The sequence below is a fragment of the Prunus persica genome, chromosome G5 (genome assembly GCF_000346465.2).
Source record: "Prunus persica cultivar Lovell chromosome G5, Prunus_persica_NCBIv2, whole genome shotgun sequence".
NCBI classification, from domain to species: domain Eukaryota; kingdom Viridiplantae; phylum Streptophyta; class Magnoliopsida; order Rosales; family Rosaceae; genus Prunus; species Prunus persica.
This window is the reverse complement of record NC_034013.1, coordinates 12,361,709-12,381,671: the sequence shown is the minus strand read 5'-3', so window position 1 is coordinate 12,381,671 and position 19,963 is coordinate 12,361,709. Positions and strand designations below refer to the sequence as shown.

The 19,963-nt window shown below is 35.9% G+C and overlaps 2 protein-coding genes across 3 annotated transcripts; both read right to left on the bottom strand.

Annotated features, from left to right (window-relative positions):
* On the bottom strand, window positions 1,917-4,746 carry LOC18777320 (short-chain dehydrogenase TIC 32, chloroplastic). Of its 2 annotated transcripts, XM_007209266.2 has the most exons (9): window positions 4,469-4,746; window positions 4,213-4,394; window positions 3,873-4,104; window positions 3,679-3,758; window positions 3,428-3,584; window positions 2,920-3,001; window positions 2,658-2,745; window positions 2,530-2,576; window positions 1,917-2,440 (listed from the first exon to the last, which is right to left on the bottom strand). In XM_007209266.2, the coding sequence occupies exons 2-9, from the start codon at window positions 4,334-4,336 to the stop codon at window positions 2,237-2,239; spliced, it is 1,014 nt and encodes a 337-aa protein (XP_007209328.1). In that variant the 5' UTR covers window positions 4,337-4,394; window positions 4,469-4,746; the 3' UTR covers window positions 1,917-2,236. The 2 variants fall into 2 exon arrangements, with proteins under 2 accessions (XP_007209328.1, XP_020419854.1); XM_020564265.1 differs by lacking the exon at window positions 4,469-4,746 and having other exon boundaries at window positions 4,213-4,462.
* On the bottom strand, window positions 10,984-14,842 carry LOC18776642 (probable trehalase). Its single transcript, XM_007210441.2, has 11 exons — window positions 13,832-14,842; window positions 13,404-13,523; window positions 13,078-13,193; window positions 12,857-12,957; window positions 12,635-12,744; window positions 12,474-12,546; window positions 12,236-12,403; window positions 12,070-12,157; window positions 11,709-11,808; window positions 11,374-11,587; window positions 10,984-11,258 (listed from the first exon to the last, which is right to left on the bottom strand). Exons 1-11 carry the CDS (start codon window positions 14,446-14,448, stop codon window positions 11,175-11,177), a joined length of 1,791 nt encoding a protein of 596 aa, XP_007210503.2. The 5' UTR covers window positions 14,449-14,842; the 3' UTR covers window positions 10,984-11,174.

The window sequence follows — 19,963 nt, the reverse complement described above, 5'->3', positions numbered from 1 at the left end:
TTTAGACCCTATTTAAAATGTATTTTAGAAGAGAAAAATATTTTTGGATAAATTTTTTGACATCCACGAATAAGATTTAAGAAAAGAAAAATATTTTTCGGATATGATAGGATTAATTTAAAAACAACAACAACCCACCCAAGAAACTAAAACATTAATTTAAAAACAACAACAATACATTAATTTAAAAACAACAACTGACCCACCCAAGAAATAATAAAATAAGATATAGCCCATCCAAGAAGTATGCCACATTTGGCCCTTTTAGCCTGCTGATTGGGTTTGGCTCAGTGACATGGCACATTTAGCCTACTTGTTGGAGATGGGTTTTGGAGTATGAAGGGGCTAAATTTGAGGATTTAACCCACTATTGAAGATGACCTAAGGAAAAATTCTAGCATCCGTCTGTCGTATCATGTGCATTGTCTCGGCCGCAGTCACAAAAGCAAGAACCCCTTATATTTTTGTCCCACTCGCCCCTTCAATGATCCTTCTTGTGTGAGTATGTTGTCGTACACGACAATCACATATAAGAATCTCTACTTAATAAGGATGTTGTTTGAAATGTGTAATAATAATAATACTAAAAAACTTTGTAGGAAATACATACATTGGCCCAACAACCTTGCATTTGCTCTAACTCATAATTTCTTCTGGATCGAATCCTTGAGCTATCCTCCGAAATCAATATTTTTCTTGTGATCAAGGGGAAAGGAATAGGGTAATAACAAGATTACCTTCCTATATTGAACCTCTATTTAGGATTTATATAAAACATTAACTAATACCATCCATATTGCTAATATTTTTATTTATAATCCGACATAGCATCATTATGGTACAACATTATCCTCATCAATAGTCAAAGCATAGGCAACAGGGTAAACGATCATTCACTTTGTCTGTCGGTAAAGCTAGTTAGCTTTTGACTCACAACACACAATTTATGTCTCTTGGTCGAGTTATAATCCTTTGACCACCGTAAAAAGGAACTTGGTAAATGGTAATTTGTAGTTATAGTTTTTGCTAATCAAAAGATCATCAGCTGAGCTGTGTTTAAGTTAAGGTGGTTATGAATTAATTACAGCAATAATCAACCTGAGAAATGTTAGGCAATGGCAGATGTTATTTATTGTGGGGCGGGAGACAAAGCCTCAGACAACATAACTGCTTTGTCTTCGTGTTCGTCTACATGCCACATTTGGCTTTGGTCTTGGAGAATTCGTGTGTAGATGGATAACTCTAACAGGAAGCATCAAAAAGTCCTCACAACAAACTAGGGTTTCTGTGACTGCCTTTAATGCTTTGTACTTTTCGTTTGTTTGCCCTAACCATTTGACAGAGCCCTTCTGTCTTTCTTCCCTCCCACCTCTGTCAAATCCACGTCTTCTTTTCTTCTTTGTGTTTTGCGTTGAATTGAATTCTGCTTTCAAAATAATATGAAATTTATTTAATTAAAAAGAGGGAAAACTGGTGATTTTAAAAAGGGGTTTTGATCGAGAAGTTGAACTTCCTTTCATTGAAAGCATGCATCGATCGGTGACCACCACGCATGTTAGTAAGTAGGGCCCCAAACTGTAGCCCCAAAGATACTCTTCAAAATTCAACCACCACATGCAACAAACTGACCCCATGTTCTTAATGACCTCTTATTCTTTAAATTTAAGAATTTTACTCTGCAAATTAAGACTCTTTTCTACCGGGTTAGATCTGTTTTGGCAAAAGAACAGATATATTTTGCTTAAAGAAAAACCAACATATACTATTCAACAAATATACACAAACTAGGGTTCCAAACACTTTCATCTCCAACCAAAGTCCACAGTGCAAACTCTAATTAATTCTATAATATTATACCTTTGTGTCATTATATATATATATATATATATATACACACACCAAATCCAATCTGGTCATGACTTGGTACCAACTAAGAAAACCATTCTTCGCATAAATATATTCATACATCAAAAGCCTTCCTTTATCTAATTAATTATATATAATCCATGCCACTATCGTACTACTAAAACTAGTACTATACATGTTCAAAGCTGTGTACAATTATATATATAATTTTAGGGCGATGTTCCTTCTTCCTTCCTACCACTGTATTTAGCTACTAATTAAACATACATTAAGAAGTAACTAGTCGTATAATTAAGATGCTTTTCTGTTTCTCTCTTGATATTTATATCTATAATATATAGTTGATGATGATGTCCTGTCTTCTACTCTTTTAGTACTCCAATTGGCTGCTCGGATCAAAAATCGCAGTGGAGGATTTGGACACCATGATTTCAGAGGCCGACCATAACCGAGCAGCTTCGCTTAGGTTAGACCCCAATTTCGACGGCAAGGTCTCGTTGCAGTCGGCGAAGTACTTCCCGGACACATCCACCAGCCTTGGATGTGTCGCAGCATAACATGTTGTCGCGGCAGCCTTCCGCAACAAACTAAACTCAGTACAATGTAATACTAAATTTATTGAACATTTTTTTTTAAAGGAAGGATTAGGCTAACAAATATAACCTGGGGTATTGTTTTCAGGAGCTTAGAAGCCATGAGGAACGCCAAATCTACATATTCAAAACTCATTTAATTCAGCAAACACAAAAAATTATTTTAAATTAATAAATTTGTAGAAATAAAAACGTAACCTGTGGCAAGGCCTTCACGTTCTCGGGTGAGGCGGGTCCTAACGATTCCTGGATGGACACAGTTAACGGTCACGTTGGCGTCCATTTCCTGATGATTTTAGTAAAAACCAAAAAACAATATTACAACAAAGAAATTAGCAACAATAATCATTTAAGAAAACAAACAAAAGCCACCTTTTAATACTTATAATAAATTATTTTTTTATATCGATAATCATCAGGCAGCGTGTGTGTGTTTGTCTTTAATAATGATCATGCGAACCTTGAGTCTGCGAGCGAGTTCCTTGGTGTGCAAGACGTTGGCCAGCTTCGAGAGCGCATACGCACGTGTCTCGTCGTAATCGCTGTTAACCACCCACACAAAAAATGTCAATACAAATAAACAAATGTGGAACTCTCAAAGACAAATTAATTAAAATTAAAAAAAATTGAATCCAAATAATTACATACTGAATGGGAATTTTTTTAAAAAATTTATTTAATAATGCAATATTTCAAATTACTCTTTTATATGAAAAGTGAATTAAATTCAGGTATAAAAAGACGGACAAACTATCTTGACCAACTCATTTAATTCACATATATTATTAAATAATTTAAAAATAAATAAATAAGTGAAGGAACGAGAATAAGATCAATTAATTAGTGATTTTTTTAATATAAAATTAAGAATTTTAGTTTGGTACCGCATAATTTTTTTTTTCTTGCTCTTATCACTAAATGCACCATAAATAATCGGCTACAGTTCCCGATTCATTTAACTCGCTCACCTTCCGCTTCGGCTGATCTCGCCGAGATATCGGATGGTATCGCCCGAAAACCAGCCGTGAATCGCCGACGAGACGTTCACGATTCGGCCTTGAACGCCTGTAGCCGCCGCCGGTCCGATCATTTTGTTGAGCAGCAGCTTCGTCAACAGAAAATGACCTGAATTTTTTAAATAAATATTCTGTCAAAAAAAACAAAAAACAAAAAACAAAATATTAATTTAAGTATTAGTCGGAGTGTTAGTACTAATAACCTAGATAATTAGTCGCAAAGGTCATTTCGATTCCGTCTTCGGAAATCGCGTGCTCGTGCGCGAACTTTCCGGCGTTGTTTCTGACACAAACAAACCAAAAAGAAACTTTTTAGTTGGCTAATTTTCTTTTCGTTTCCGGCATTTTCTCGGCAGCCAAACAGAAAGCAACAAGAGAGAGATAGAGAGAGAGTTACATGAGCAGATTAAGAGGCAGCTGAAGGGACTCGAACTCGGAGACGAAGTTCCTGACAGAAGTGAGAGAGCTAAGATCAAGCGCCATGATGATGATCTCCGAGTCGGGAAACTCCGAGACGATCCGAGCCTTGGCGTCCTCGGCCGCTTTGAGGCTCCGGGCCGGGAGAACCAGCCTGGCCCCGCGCTTAGCTAAAACACGAGCCGTCTCGGCTCCGATCCCTGAAGTAGCACCTGATGAATTCGAAAAAAACCACACGGTCTTCAAAATCAGAAGCTGATCATCAAAATGAAAAGCAAATCACCGTAATCCGACGGTGGTTATTAAGCTCACTTGCGTACCTGTGATGATGGCGGTGATGTGGCGCAGATCGGGAGAGCTCTCGGTGACTTGCTCGGCTGTGCTCCTTGAGCCGTAGCCGCTAGCGCCGGCCGATCCGAGCAGGTACTTCACGGTCTCGAGCATTTTTTTTGCCTGTTGATCACTGGGGCCTATAGTGTGAAGTGATGTTTGACCGCGTTGACTATTACACAGAAAAACAAAGACTGTGAGAGAGAGAGAGAGAGAGAGAGAGAGAGAAGCAGCCAGAGCACGTACGTGTTGTGTTTGGTTATTCACTGTGCCTGAAGTAGCCGCTTTGCATTAAGTACATACAGAGAGAGAGAGAGAGAGAGAGAGAGAGAGAGAGAGAGAGAGAGAGAGAAATGGTGAGGTTTGGTTTGGGTGGAGGATATGGATTGAGGTTTAGGGAAAGGGAGGGAGGGGGAGAGGATTATATATTTGTCAGTGATTGATAGATCGGATTAATTGGTTTAAATTTAATTTTGCATGATTAGGTTAACTTGGTGATTTTTTATTTGTGGTCCTAATCCATCTAATTAACTTTTTGTTTTTATTTCTAAACATTATTATTTCTTTAAAGATCGAGATTTTAGTGGGGTTTTTTCTTTCTTTGGGAGGTGAGGGTTTTGATTGTAAACGAAAAGAATCTAGCAATAATGCACCAAATCATTTTACTACAACTTTCCTAATAGCATCCAAACCATTAAATTAAAGATCTAGCAATAATGTACCAAATAATCTACTTCTAATTTTCTACCCCTTTCTTTTCAAAAATCTTTTACTAATTTTCAAAAGCCTCTTTTGTTGCCGTTAATAGAATGTTAAAGGGTGAAAAGGACCCACTAGTGTAACGACTTGGAACTATTATTCTCAGCAAAGTCCTAAATTTAAATCCTAACGTTAGTATGTGTTAATTTAATATAGTATCATTCTAAAAAAATATTAAGGGACAAACTAAAAACTTTTCTTCAAAATCCCAAATTGAGTTTTCCCCAATTCCACATACCACGTGAAGTTGAAGTTAATCTAATATAAGAGAAGAATAATATAAAAAATTCCATAGGGTTTTGTTTTTTCAAAACAATTTGTGCTGGAATCATTGAATAAAGCTTTTCTTATATCGTAATGAGAATATGGCCAGGCAGCGCATGGGCATATGCTATTGGCTAATGAAAAATAATTAAGCAATAATCAGCCTCGAATAAAAACAGGTTACATCCTCGTGGGTTAGTTGGTAAACAATTTTTTGGGTCCAAGAGAGCTGTGGACTTATTATGAAGTAAGGATGAGCATAGCCTTGCCCATCTAAAGACCCATCAAATAAGAAATAAATACTAGTCTTAACAATAATTTATTAAATTTGTATAAATAGTGATATACTCATTCTTAGCATTAATAATATAGATAAATTATATATCATTTAATTTTTATAAACAAACCCAAAAAATGACAGCTGACCCTATTGAATTTAATTTTGATTATTAAATTACTTTAATACCTAATTGAGTATTTTGAATTTTTTATGAGGTTTTTGGGTTGGGCTTGTTTTAAGAAATTGATGGCAGCTTTGTAATTTATAAGAAGTTAAAAATTTATTTGTTATGTTGTAAATGAGTTTTGAGTGTGTTTCTAAATTCCATTTCATATAAGATATTTTTATAATGTGGACCCCTATATTAGGTATAATAGTGAATCTCCCTTAATTTTATAACCACTTGCACTTTGTAAAGTATTGCAATCCACAACCTATGTCTAACTCCGTTAAAAATTCCGTTAAATTTAAGGGTATTTTTGTCTATTCTTTATAACTAAAATAAACGTAAAAAATAGAATTTTTTTTATAAATAAAGTTAATCTAATTATACCACACCTTCCCCAACCCCTACCCTATCGTACTCTATGTTTCTCTGTCTCTTGGCGTCTTGACGTGGGTTGTTAAAATTGAATTGCAAATATATCTCTAGACCGACCAAGCTCTAGCTTGCTAATGGAATCACAATCCATTTCTTCTTTGACAACCCACACAATAAGGAAATGTAGTCTTAAGTCTCCAGCCAAGAAGACAAAAACTGGAGACAATAGAGGACTTAATTGCTTGATTATTTTTATATTTTTTTATATATTAGGAATGTCCATTATAAGGACTGCACTTGTTTTAGAACTACTTGTTTGCTCATGGCAGATGTTTATAAACTTTTTGGGATATTTAGCAAGACTAGTATGTAATAGGAAGAAAACTGATTCCTTCCCAAAACTATGATGAAATTATAAAATTTAAGTTATAGTCTTTGATGTTAAATTGTGTGAATTCGCTGGATATATGAACTTGTATATTTTTGGAGTACAAACGATTAAGAAAGAAAGTTTACACAAATATTTATTGGGTGCCTCAGAATTTCAAACTTCTGTCCATATGAATAAAGGTGAAAACGTTGAACCAATTGAGTTATTCTTTACTAGCATAAATATTCTTGGATTAAATTTACGGCAAATTTTCACTTTTAGGTCTTGGTTCAAATTTTCATTTGTAGGTGGATGAGGTAGAAAAAGAAAATAAGTGATTGATTATTTAAAATGGCGAATAAAAGGAAAAGAAAAGAAAATAAGTATAGAGGGCACAAGTGTCAAGGTGATTTGATTAAGTGAATGAATGTATGGGAGAGCGTGCATTTGTGATTTGTCAAAGGGGAATCGCACGTGAGGAGGGTTCCAAATTTCTGCAGATCAGTCAATCCTGCCACATCGAATCTTGCATTTTATTGGGATAAAAAAGTCGCCTCTGGTCAATCATTCCTGTTCAAACCCTCCCTTTCTTTTTTCATTTTATACTTATTTCACTTTTTTAACTTACCAAGTCTAAAATAATTCAATTCAATCCGATTCTAATTTTATTTTGTTTTGAGCCACCAAAATACATGAATCCCTCATTTATCCATTTAGACATAGTTTATCAAACACATCTTTTTTAAAGCTAGAAATTCCTCTTCTTTGCAACCAAGGTTCTATGTAATAAGAGTTCGAATATGAATTCGCTCATCATTATGTTTATAACGTGCTTTAATGGTGGATTTAGTATAGAATCGTAATAGAAAAGATGAAAATAATTATGCTCTACCATCCTTGAAAATCCGATCACCTTAAAACTCAAACTGAAAAAATTATATATAAAAGTTTCATTTTTAATGAGAATGCATAGCATAATTGAGCAAAGAGAATATCATTTTTTTTTAAGGGCACTTTAATTGTGATGTGCAATAGTTTGAGAAAAGGTGGGTAGAGAGGGAGACCCTTTATTATTTGGCCAAAAGGTGGATAAAGTGCTGAAAATTTCAGCTTTTTTTGGGAGCACTTCTCTATTTCTAAATAGTCCCCGTGCCCTCCTGCGGGGACCTTATGACATCATATCCTTCCTCCACAAACTGCACATACTATTCCTACTACTATTTGTATTTGGAACGGAATATATATATGTATCTCATCTCCTCTCACATCGCTAGTTTCACCAACTTCTACTCTCTTAGGCCATGGTGCTGCCACATTACATCTTCTTGCCTTTTTGTTTGCGTGTGTTACTATTCATGATTATGAACCTGTCGGATAAAGAAAAAACTTGCATAAATCGTTTACATACTCTTCTTTTTCTGTCTCTCTCTTCACATATACATCCAGTGAATGTAATTTTTTCTCTTTAAAATAGATTGGTCGGGTCAATTAGTATCTAATTTTGCACATATTAACGATAACCTTTTTTCTATGAAACCAAAGTAATTAATTGGCAGAACATTAACTTTTTACCAAAGTAGCACATATTTTAAAGATCTTTCATGTTTGAAGAAGTAGGATGTGAGCTCTTGAACATCTTTCAAGAACACGGAGACGCGGCCTAACCCTACAAATCAAGTTCCTAGACCCCAATCCACATACTTAATAGAAATCAGTATCATTTATGGCTCTTTTTTTCACTTTAGAGATTATCTGTAAATTTATAAGGCCATGGGGTCCTTGGATCGAAGGAGGGGAAAAGTGTTCTTATCCTATCCTATCATGCTGTCATGGCATCTCAGTCATCTTTGCTAGGTATTTATCATGTTGGCCTCCCCTGCCCCTGCTATCTCTAAGTCTAAAGGAGGAAACATTCATACAGCTTTTACATTTTCTTGGTTGTCCCTTGGCCCCTACCCTATAAACGAGAGAAAATTGTTGTAAATGCGTGATTGTGGATGACCACCATACCTTTTATGAGTTCATTCTTTGAGTCATATATACACTAAATTAACATTTTTTTTTATTAATGCTTTATATATATTTTAAATAATGGTATTCGATCTCCTATTATGTGAACCCATAAATAGAAGACTCTGGCAAAAATATTTCCAGCAAACAATAAGTTCATATACATACTTTTTCGAGAAGCGAATGAAGTTACTCATAGGGTACGTAGCACAATATACTTTGCATATAGATGATAGTTTGTCTTGGTCAGAGGTGCCCCTTCGTTTGTGCAGGACACCCTTTTGGAAGATTTATTGAATCAGGGTTAGGTTTTACATTCTTGAGTTGTATTAGTTTATTTAGTTAAATGAAATTTTCATTCATGCCGTTGAAATTTACTCTAATGAAAATAAAAGAAACAAATTATGATAACGGAACTCTATCTTTTGCATTTCACTTTTTCTCTACTACTCTTTCATCCTTGGTTACATAACAAAATTAAATTCAAATCTTAGGTTTTCTTTAACTCAAAAAAGAAAAAAAAGTTTAAGTTCAAATTTTGGAGTCAGGATATGCATGCACTGTGTGGATCAGGGCATGCATTATAATAAAATGAAATCAAAATCATTTTGGAGTAAAAGGTTCAAAATCAGTGGCTTTACCTTTAAGTTTAAATGCTGCTTATTAAAGCACTTTCATTACATTGAATTAATTAACTAACTAGAGACAAAAAATAAATAAAGAAATCTATTAAGTATTGGGATTATGGTCCCGTTTTGCAAGCTTATGCGCACATCTGTTACCCTCCAATGAAACCCCCGAATAGTCAAATGAGGCTTCCCCAGATTAGGCCTGCTTAATATTTTAGCCTAAAGTTGCCTTTCATCTGATTTGCCTCCAATATTTGATATATATAGCTTTAGTGAGGGATACCTTAAATAAGTTTCTTTGAAGGACATTCTTATAAGGCCCACTCTATATTGTATTTCTCTAATCCAAAAGTCTATTTTGTAGATATTCATTCAAAGATCATCTCTACAAAAAAATTCACTTGAATTCGATATCATTTGACCACCTAATTGAATTATTGAAATTTTAGTACTTTCTTGAAGCACTGTGTTCATTGATTTTGTAAGACACAATTAGATGTCGAAACGGTTTCCAATTTGTCTAATTTTTTGTAAAAATGATCTATGAATATAAAAATAAATTATTTGGATAGTTGATTTTTTTATTTATTTATAAAAAACACTAAATGATGCTTCTCGAATAAAATTATTTGAAGAATTCCTCAATATATCCCTCAATCTATATATATGATATTTGAATGCACCCCACCTCACAGATTAAACCTTGGATTTGGGTATTTTGTTAGTTCGCCCACTCTAATTGACTAATCAAATTAAAGGGATTTGAGAAAGGACCAAATCCCATGACACTATAATTTAATTTGTTCATATATATAATATGCAAAATCTTGGAGACTTTGGTCATTATATACTTTCCACTCACTCATTTCCCAATTCAAAATATTAAAAAAAAACCCAATTTTGTATTATCAAAAGCATACATTGGGTGCCATTTGAATACTACCATGATTCAATGATTGCCACTCTCTACTTTGTGTATCTCCGAATCTTTGAAGGGTCCCTCTTCCCTTAAAGTTAGGGTTCAGGGCATCCAATCTCTTACCCTAAACTAATCTCCATTTGATGACCTCAATCATATCCTTCCTTCTCAATTACAATTAATAAATCTTTAGTTGGAATGTATAATAATATGGTAAGGAGTTTCTTATGAAACAAGGTTACATCACCGCACCCCACCGTCATTTTGTTTGCATACACATATATACGTGTTGTGTTATGCTATTAGACTATCAATTGAGATAGTTTTTCAAGAACTACGTCAAAGTCAGTCTTTAAATTTGTCATTTATCTTACAATTTAAAGTCTTTTATATCGGAAGAACACTTCGATGTTTTACTTAATCCATACTTTAACTTGTTAGAAATGTCCTATTGATCTTCAGAAACAAGAAAAAGAAACTAATGTGTGTTTCCTGGGAATCTTTTTTTTTTTTTTTTTTTCCTCTCATCAGAGTTAGGAGTATGTCCGTGTGATGAGATGTGTGTTTTGGCTCTCTCTTCTTGTTAAGTCCTAATCATCCCTTAAACCGAACGTGACACTTGCTAAAAGGATCTCTATCATCTAACACTGACCCACCACCCACTACACAAATAAGATAATTAGGCCCTAATTAATTAGTTAAATCTTTAGCCACATATAAAAATCATAACGAGTCCATAAAGACCAATGTCAATTATGTCACATATGAGTTGGGAATATGATCAAACAGCTACGCAAATTTTTGACACACTAACTCCACCAGCTTGGGAAAAATAATTGTACAATCAATCAAAGTTCCCAATCAGTGCCGCTTCTGGAGCAAATCCCACCTTTCTGTCCTAATCACAACACTAATTAAGAATCTTAGTGGAAGCATGAACCCCCCAAAAGTGCATCAGACAATAAAAATCCTTATCACCTACTCGTGGATCAACAGAAACCATAATAATAAATAAAAATTAATAGCATATAATTTATATATGTTATGATAAACAGATTAAAAGTTGAAATGCATCCAATCGCTTGTAACCACACAAAAAAAAATAATAATTAAAAAAAAAAAAATCTGAAATGCATCTCGAAGCCAACAAGATGATTTGGTCCTAAAATCCTAATGCTAGTCAGCAATTTATCCTTCTGTCTTGAGGCCATCCAAACTCCTCCAAGAATGCCAATACAACTCCATTTGACCACCCAAAACCAGTCTGCATTGCAACACGCACAAAACAAATTAAAACAAATGATGTTAAAAAATTTAAGCTGAAATCTTCTGTGTAGCTAATACAATTGTCAATTAGAAAGTGATTAAGGCATATATACCTGGGGAATATATTCACCACCACCTCCAAATGCTCCACACTTTTCCACATCATATTTTTCATGCATGGTGCCTGTTTTCTTGTAGGCAACATAGTTGGTTCTGATCCACCTCACAGCAATGTCTTCTGCCACTAACTTTGCTTCCTTCAAACCAGACCTTGCCAGGCCTTCAACTATCATGTGTTGGATTGGAGCCCAGCCATTTGGAAAGTCCCTGTTTTTTTTTATAAGTCCCCATTAGGCCATTGACAATGAAATTTGAAACCCTTTCATGAAAGGCCTCAGATAATTCTTAAAATGCTGAAAGATAATTGGATTTTAGTTTATGAACTCACCATTGTTCTCCTGACTTTGTCAAGGATGTTGCGATACCGGCATCACAAAGCAGTCCTGAGCTTTGAAGACTTCTTGTAACTTTCTCTACCAGAGAAGCATCTTCACTCACATACACACAGGGCAAGGGCTTTCTCAGTATACAATGTACAAGACAAAATATTCATTCAATTATGTTCTTTGGTTCATGATATAGAAAAGGGTGTCTGAACCAATCTATTGATGATTTTAATCCAAAGAACTTAATATCTTTCAAAGGAAAATTGTGGTGCGCTTTCATGTTGCTTTGTTGTCTGTTTATATAAATTTCAGTCTAAGCTTGCACTCAGATGCAACCATATGATGGAGCTCAGAAGCACAAACCTGAGAAAAACGGCTCAATCCACAAAGGGACGAAGTTTGACGCAAATACATTCTGATTTTGGTTACAAGCTTCCCACGTTTGAGCTTCCTATAAGCATAAATATGAAGGAATTAAGACAACCACAACTAAAACTTTCAACAAATCAAAGAGCTTTGCAATTGATACCGCATTGCATGTGCTATTGCCGAGCCAATAATCAAGCCATTGTCCCTTCTCTGCGTTCCAGAAAACAGTTTTTATGGCCTCATGTCTTGCTTCAGAAGCTTTGAGAAAGCGCTCAGCAATGTTGTGATCTCCTGTAACTTTTGCAAGTAAGGCAATGTCATGTTCCATCTGCATCAACAGACACAGGTCATAATTTGTAGGGCTTCATTTTTGTTTAAGATTTCTGAGCCATACATACCCTTAGTATGAATGCATTTAAATCAACAGGTAAAATTGATGTGGTGGCCAATGTTGTAAAATCTGAGTGGTTCCTGCAACAAGAACAAGAAAAATCCTCTTTCAACTAATTTATAGTGGCTCTTCTCTAAGTGTGGATTTGCATACTTCTTGTGGATTTACCTCATCCATCTTGTACTAAAATCCCATCCAGACTCAGCAGCTGAAGCCACTTCCCGGTAAAAATGCTGTTTCTCATAAACATTCGAGATGTTCGAAGCAAATTCCTTGTCCTGACAGGCATAACAATCTGTTAAAAGGAGTAATAAACTAGCTCTATTCTCTTTTATTTCCTACCAAAAAGTATAATTTTTTTTTCTAGGGGAGCTGCAGAGGAAGACATACAATGGTTGAAGATTCAGGCCTGGGTTTGTTCCACATTGCATAATATCGACTTAGAGTGTGTTTCTGAGCTTGAGAATCTTGAACAGTTACCTTATGAATACCTACAACAGCAGAAAATTAAATTAAAACTACAGAAATTTTAAAACCAACTATAGATGAACAAAGGACGGCTGCAATCATTATAATGTGAACTTATTATGTACAAAAAGTTTATCATAAACCTGAATTCCAGAATTCATGTTCCTTGATGAGTGCAGGGAGAGACTTTCTAGCGAATTCGACATCGCCTGTCCTCTTGTATACTTCGAAAACCATTGCACTCAAAAGGGGTGGCTGGCTGCAAAGTTTGCCCACCCAAGATTAATATGGAACTGAACTATATGAGTGTGTAATACAACGCAGAGCTTAGTATACACCAAGGCAATTTTCTTGTGCAAAATTGGCATATTTTACAAGTTGCTTTTGTAATCTTTTGGGGTTCCTTAGAAACAAAACATCAATTAAAAATTCACTGGGGGAAGAAGTAAACAAAATGATAAAGCATTACCTCCTGTTAGTGTAATAGGCCCTTGCACCATTAAGGACATATCCATATTCTTCTATCAAGTAAATGAGATTAGACACAATTGCTTTAGCTGTGTCATACATTTTACTTGCAAGCAGGCCCCTGCACATCAATACACAATTATCTCTACGCTTTTGTCTCCAGTGTGAATGAAAAAGTGGAAAAAGAAAGGTTACTTCATTTTATATTGTTCTGATTCTAACAAGGTAGTCTCGCACCAACAAACCAATTGGGTTGCTTTTGGCTCAAGTGATGAAGATTCAATAATGACTAGAATTAGATTCTGAATTCACATTTTAAATTAGCATCACCTTAAACAATTTAGAAAAGATAATGCAGCACATGATTCAAAATAACATGATCAACCAAAAAAACAAGAAAAAAAGAAGAGAAATCAACAGAACACTTACCTAATTACCCAATAAGAATCCCAGTAATAAACTTCTCTGAACCTTGAACCCGGAATTACACACTGCTGAGGCAGAGGAAGAAGAGTATGGAACTCAGGCCTCTTGTGGACCCCGTCAGAGACTTTGCGGCTCAAATTCTTCCAAAGCAAATGCACCTCCAAAGCCCAAGCCCTCACTTCTGGGTTCTTCACCTTGGGCAAGAACCCCTCCGGCTCTGGGACAAAATCCTCTGGCTCAGCAAGCACCATATCCTCCCCTGCATCCTCAAAATACTCTGCTATGAACTCCTTCAAATCCTTTACTGATGCAGACCCGTTTGCAGACTTTGGAAGCTGATCAAAGGCTGTCTGAGTCTTCGATAACTCGAACTTGAGCGACAAATCGACGTAGAATTTTGGGTCGAACTTGGTTTTTCCAAAAGTGGCGAGCGCAGTTTCTTGGAGCCGATCGAAGAAGGCGACCAATGGAATTGTGGGTTTTACAGGGCCTGGTTCAGAAGTGCAGGCTGACGAGGCTTTTGTTGTGAAAGTCATGGTTGGCAGTAAAAGAGAGAGAAGAAGAGAAGAAAATAATGAGAATGAAGAGTGGCTATGGCTGGGGAACAGAGAGCCCGCCATTGTTGGAGAAAGAGAGTGGAGGTTTGAGATGGGATTGGTGACAGAGAGATGACGAGGAGAGAGAAGCAGAGCACATGGTCGACGTGGAGAGGAAGAAGAAGAAGATGACAGAAACTGGAACTTGGGAGGAGGGCAAAAGCCGGCACTTGGAATTTTTTGGGTTTTTGGGTTGGACTTGGTTTCTTTCAATCCATCGAATGAATAAGCTTTTGGCTTTCGACATAAACAATGCTGGGTTGACAAGATAGAAACAAAAGCTACGTTTCAGCTTTTGACCTTTAACATCAACAATGATATTCTGTATTTTGTGCACATCACCACTGATATTCTGTATATTGTGCACATACATATTTTATTCTTTTGATCAAATTTTGTGCTTATAGTTCTAAAAAAATTATGTGGATTAAACCTAAAAGGGTGAGAGGTTTATAATTTAAGTGGTATGTAAGGATGAACTTAATCGATTATAAGATAAATGTAATTCGTTTGAACTTAACTGAATCGATTATGCATATAACTTGGTCGATTTTAAACTTACCCAATCAAACTTAAAGCTCAAATGAGGGGTGGATTAGATTCATTCATCTGGTGCGGTTTGTGAGAATTGAAAACGGTTTGTTGAGCACAACTTGTTGCACAAGTGAGCAGTTTTGTTCATAATATAATTTGGTGGTAAATTCGTTTTTATATTTATTTTCTTGAACTTTAATATTGGAAAGGAAAAAAGAAACACAAGATTCGTGGTCAAGATAGGAGAGAGAGGAGGGTTAGAAAGAGAATAGATATCATCTTTTTATCTTTTTTAAAGTTGAAAAGAATACTTTTATTCTAGAAATTAAAAAAATTAAAAAGCTCAAAATGACAGTGGTCCAAGGCCAAATTGCATGGTTACGCGACAGCAGCACAACCAAGAACCATGTGATGTGTGTGAGTGAGACTACGGGGACTTTTATGAGAAAAAAAACTAAAAAAAAATTTGCCAATTAAATCCCATCAGCGCAACCCAATCATGTGAAAACTACAATGCCCTTTTTTCCATCTAGAAAAAGAAAAAAATAGAACGACGCCATGTCACATCTTCTTTTCCTTACGTATGTATATAATACGGCGTGTCGTTCAATCATGAGAAGAAAAGAAGAACAAGAACAAGAGACAAAAATGAAGGGGAGAAAAGAAATGAAAAAAAAAAAAGAAAAAGGGTGGGGAAACTCCTCAGATGTCCCTTGAGTTCCACATGGAAGCTGAAACTGTTTAAATAAAGCTTCGGAAATTGGAACGATATATATACAAAAGTGACAGTCAAGAAATAATTCATCATCGGAGCCTGCTCTCACCCAAATTCATTCAACACAAAATTGCAAATCGAATAATATAAATAAATAAATAATAATAATAATAGAAGATTGAAAAATACAAAGGCTAGAGGCCAATACTGAAGCCGTCTTAGCAAAAATCCCGCCGGCATTAAATACCGAGAAGAACCAACCACGACGGTTTCTTCTCTTTTCTCTAAAGAAGAAGAAGAAGAAAAGAAAAAGAAGAAGAAGAGGTCGATTGTGAAGTTTGTGTAATTATTATTATATTAGTTAATTTTTGGACCAGATGAATAAATAGGCATTTAAGCCCAATAACAGCCCATACCCTTCAAGCCCAATAATACCCCAACTTTCCATTCCATTCCATAATGTAATGTGTATTCTGTGCTTTGATTTTCTTTTCTTTTCTTTTTCTTTCCACTTTGTTAGAAGAAGTTCTAAATTTCGATCGCACAATTTCTAGTGTTTGTTTGAAGAAAGTCTTAAGTTCGAAACTCCATGGTTTTAAAACTTGAGCCTCGTTGAGTCCTAGAATCTTTGAGAGGTGGGAAACATTAACAAGAGGGATCTTTGAGAGTTTTGAACCTCAAACCACAACAACAACAAAAGAATAGCATGATGATTATAATTTAAGTAGTTAAAAGCCGTTATCCTTACACTAAGGGCCAGTTTGGCATTGCTGTGCTGTGAAAATAATCGTTGACAGATTTGCTGTGAGAGAAATCAGCTGTGAAACAAAGCAGTTTGGCGTTTGGTAAAATTTTTGTTAAAATTGTTGTAGGTATTGATTTTACGCATAATCAAGAAATGATTGCCACATAATTATTAAACCCAGCACCTCTTTGATTCCAACATAATCAGAAAATGAAAACACCTCATTAGCTGCTTTCCCTTATAGCTTTCTTTCACAGCAATTTTTAACAATAAGTGATTTTCTCACAGTTTACCAAACGGGTTGGGCATCTCAAAATTTTTTAAAAATCACTTATTACCTCAAATAAACAATGCCAAACGGGCACTAAATGTTCTATGTTTAAATCCCCTCTCTCAATATTACTTGTATATAAAAATAAAAAATAAAGACAACAACAAAAGAAGAGCATATCACAATCAAGAATCTGAAAACCCGGTTTGAGGTTCCCCAATGAAATGAGGCAGTGCCTTTACTGCGGCTTCTTTGCTACTTGCAACGCGAGAGAGAGAGAGAGAGAGTAAACCGCAAAGCTAAGAAATAAAATTTAACATTTCCCACACGTTATTAATATAATACATAAAGCAATTAATGGAATTTGAAACGTCAGGGTCAGAACCTGACTTGAGGATAACCAAGAATCATGACCACAAAATCTAGAGCTGATTGAAAAGTTGTTTGAACATTGAAGGGATCTGTGGCTGGTCAAAATGATGTACATGATATCTATGAGACTGAAAGTTGTCATCAGGACACCTCAGCTGAGTTACTTTGTAATGCAATAATCTAACGTACTCTAAAAATCAATAAGTTCATGAACCCAAGCACTTCCTAAAATTGTTCTAAAGGCCTTTTGTGGTCCATGGTTCTTTTTGCAATAAATCCTGGAAACAGACCAGTAATAATGGAAGGCTCAACAGACAACCAACCTGGAAGTCTGGATTTTAGACCAGAGGGAAGCAGAAGACAGCCTTCGCAAGGCAGAAAAGCAGCAGCTCCCTGGTTGACTGGTGTGGTCAGTCTGAGTCTCTCCAGGCCTTTACCACACAGGACATAATCTGCTGACTTTCAAACTGAAACTGGAAAAAACAACCACTAGTAACTCACACAAAAGATTCCCCTCTCTCTCTCTCTCTCTCTCTCTCTCTCTCTCTCTCTCTCTCCTTATAACCTGACTTAATAAGGCACAGAAGGAGGAGGAAGAAAAAAAAAAGCCCAGGAGAGGAGTGAGGAGTTCTAAGTTCATGGAGCAGTCTACTTCCCCACAAAGGCAAACCAAAGCTCAGGCATCAAAGAGAAGCTTGAAGGAGAAGAGAGCAAGGTTGTACATTATCAAACGTTGCGTGTTCATGCTACTATGTTGGAGGGAACATGCAGATTAACAATGGTGGTAAAGTTTCACCATCCATGTTTGTTGTTCTAGTTTTGCAGTAGTTTTTTAAAAAAGTTTATCTTGTGTACCTGGCATTGTTGTTAATGGCACTAGGATTTGTAGTGTATGTGTGTGTGCGTGAGAGAGAGAGAGAGGAGAGATGTGAAGATGAAAACATCAAATTGTAAAGATAAAGTTGTAAGTTGCACTATTAATTGTTCCAAGTGACTATAACTACTTTCTTCACAACTTGATGCAGCAGTAGCACTATGCATTCCAAGTTACAATAACTACTTTCTTCACTATTTGATGCAGCAGTATCTTTTAAGAGGAAAACTAAGCCTATAAGATGTGCACCATTTGCATATTCAAGACACAGATGAACACATGCAGAAACATGAGACAGATAAGATACAAAAGAGGGTGAATCACCCAAAATTAAATTGTAAAAAGAAAGCTTGAAGGTGGGATTAACAAAATCATAACTGGAGTTTTAAAGTTTTGAATGTGTTCAAGTTGTCCTTCTCAGAATCTTGGATGCGCCAACATCCCAGATATGGTTCCAGAAGAGTTTCATTGGCATCAGGGACATAAAACTCAATTTGGGAAAATTACAAATAGCCTCAAGATACAATTACTGAAGGCCACTAGAGTCACCAGACTCTCCACTGTTTCACTCACAAAATAGGAAATACCATGACATTCACCAACAAATAATTAGATATGCTCTTAAAAGTTGGCATTCCACCAGGAAGTTAGATGGATGGAGAGATAGATAAAAGATACTCGAAGCTAGATATATGGCCACATTCCAAAAACTAATATAAGCAATAGATTCTCAAGAAAAAGGGTTGAGATCATAAGAGAGGCAAAAAATAAGGGGTTTAAACTGTCTATACAAATCTATGCAGAAGTTATTTCACTTACAGAAACAATGAACTGAATATGGGATCTACGAGGCTATGTCACCGACTCACCTACAATTACAATTACCAGCACATGCCATGTTGAATAAGAACACGTCAGTGTTCTAACTTGATCATGTGAGAGAGCAGTACGGCATTAAAAAATGAGCTGTTTAACACTGTGAACAAAACCCAGCAGAAGTTTCCTATAGACTGACATTAGAAATAGAGGGGGACCACGTCCCTTAAGCCAAATATGATACATTTTATACACTGCCCTGAACATATAATTTACTAATCATACTGCCTTGTGAGTATATTTACTAGGCATGTACTGCTATCCTACAATGGGAGAGGGATAAAAAACTCATATATCAAGTATCCAATTAGGAGATTATGAAAACACAAACCCATAAGTCTAAATCAACTTGACAATGTCCTATCCATTGATTAATTTGTTTTCTCAAAATAGTGCACCAATCATTATTTGTCCTTCCAATCCAATGATGCATATGCATAAACTCAACTCAATTCCACTCAACAAAATTTTTGAATTCCAATCATTAAATTGGGGGTTTACTGAAGCTTAGCCTATCCAATGTTAAAATTGGATCTTCAGTCCGTACAATGCATGAACAATGCAACCAAACAAACTGCAATTCCAATGAAACAAGCATAAATTAACCACCTCTGGATTAAGGAAAATAACTTTATTATTTAACAATTTCAATATGTTCTATAAAAATGCTAAATACAATCGTCATCGACAAACATTACACATTGACAGACTCGCATAAAATTCAGAACCAGAAGCTGTTTTCATAAACCCTAATTACACATAAAACCAAGATCTAGTGTAACAACAATACCACACAGAGAGGGGGGATCAGACGGGGAGCTCAGCCACGTCGTTTGGAGGGTCGCTGTGATTGGTGAGGGTGAAAGGGCGGTCTGCGGCCTCGTCCTCGTCCTCGTCGTCGAAGTCGGTGGTGGCGAGGTTGACGCAAGAGAAGCGCTCGAGGGAGGAAAAGAAGGCGGTGGAGACCGTCGCGCTCACCCAGCTGGCCACCTGGTCAAGCTTCTCCCGTGATATGATACTATTGTTCCCGTTTTCCATTTTTCTTCTTTTTTTTCCTTTTCTTTTTACTTTCTCAGAAGTTGAAAATGGAGGTTGATGTGATTTTGGTTTGAATTTTATATCCATCATTATGTGGGTCATGGACTCCTGGGC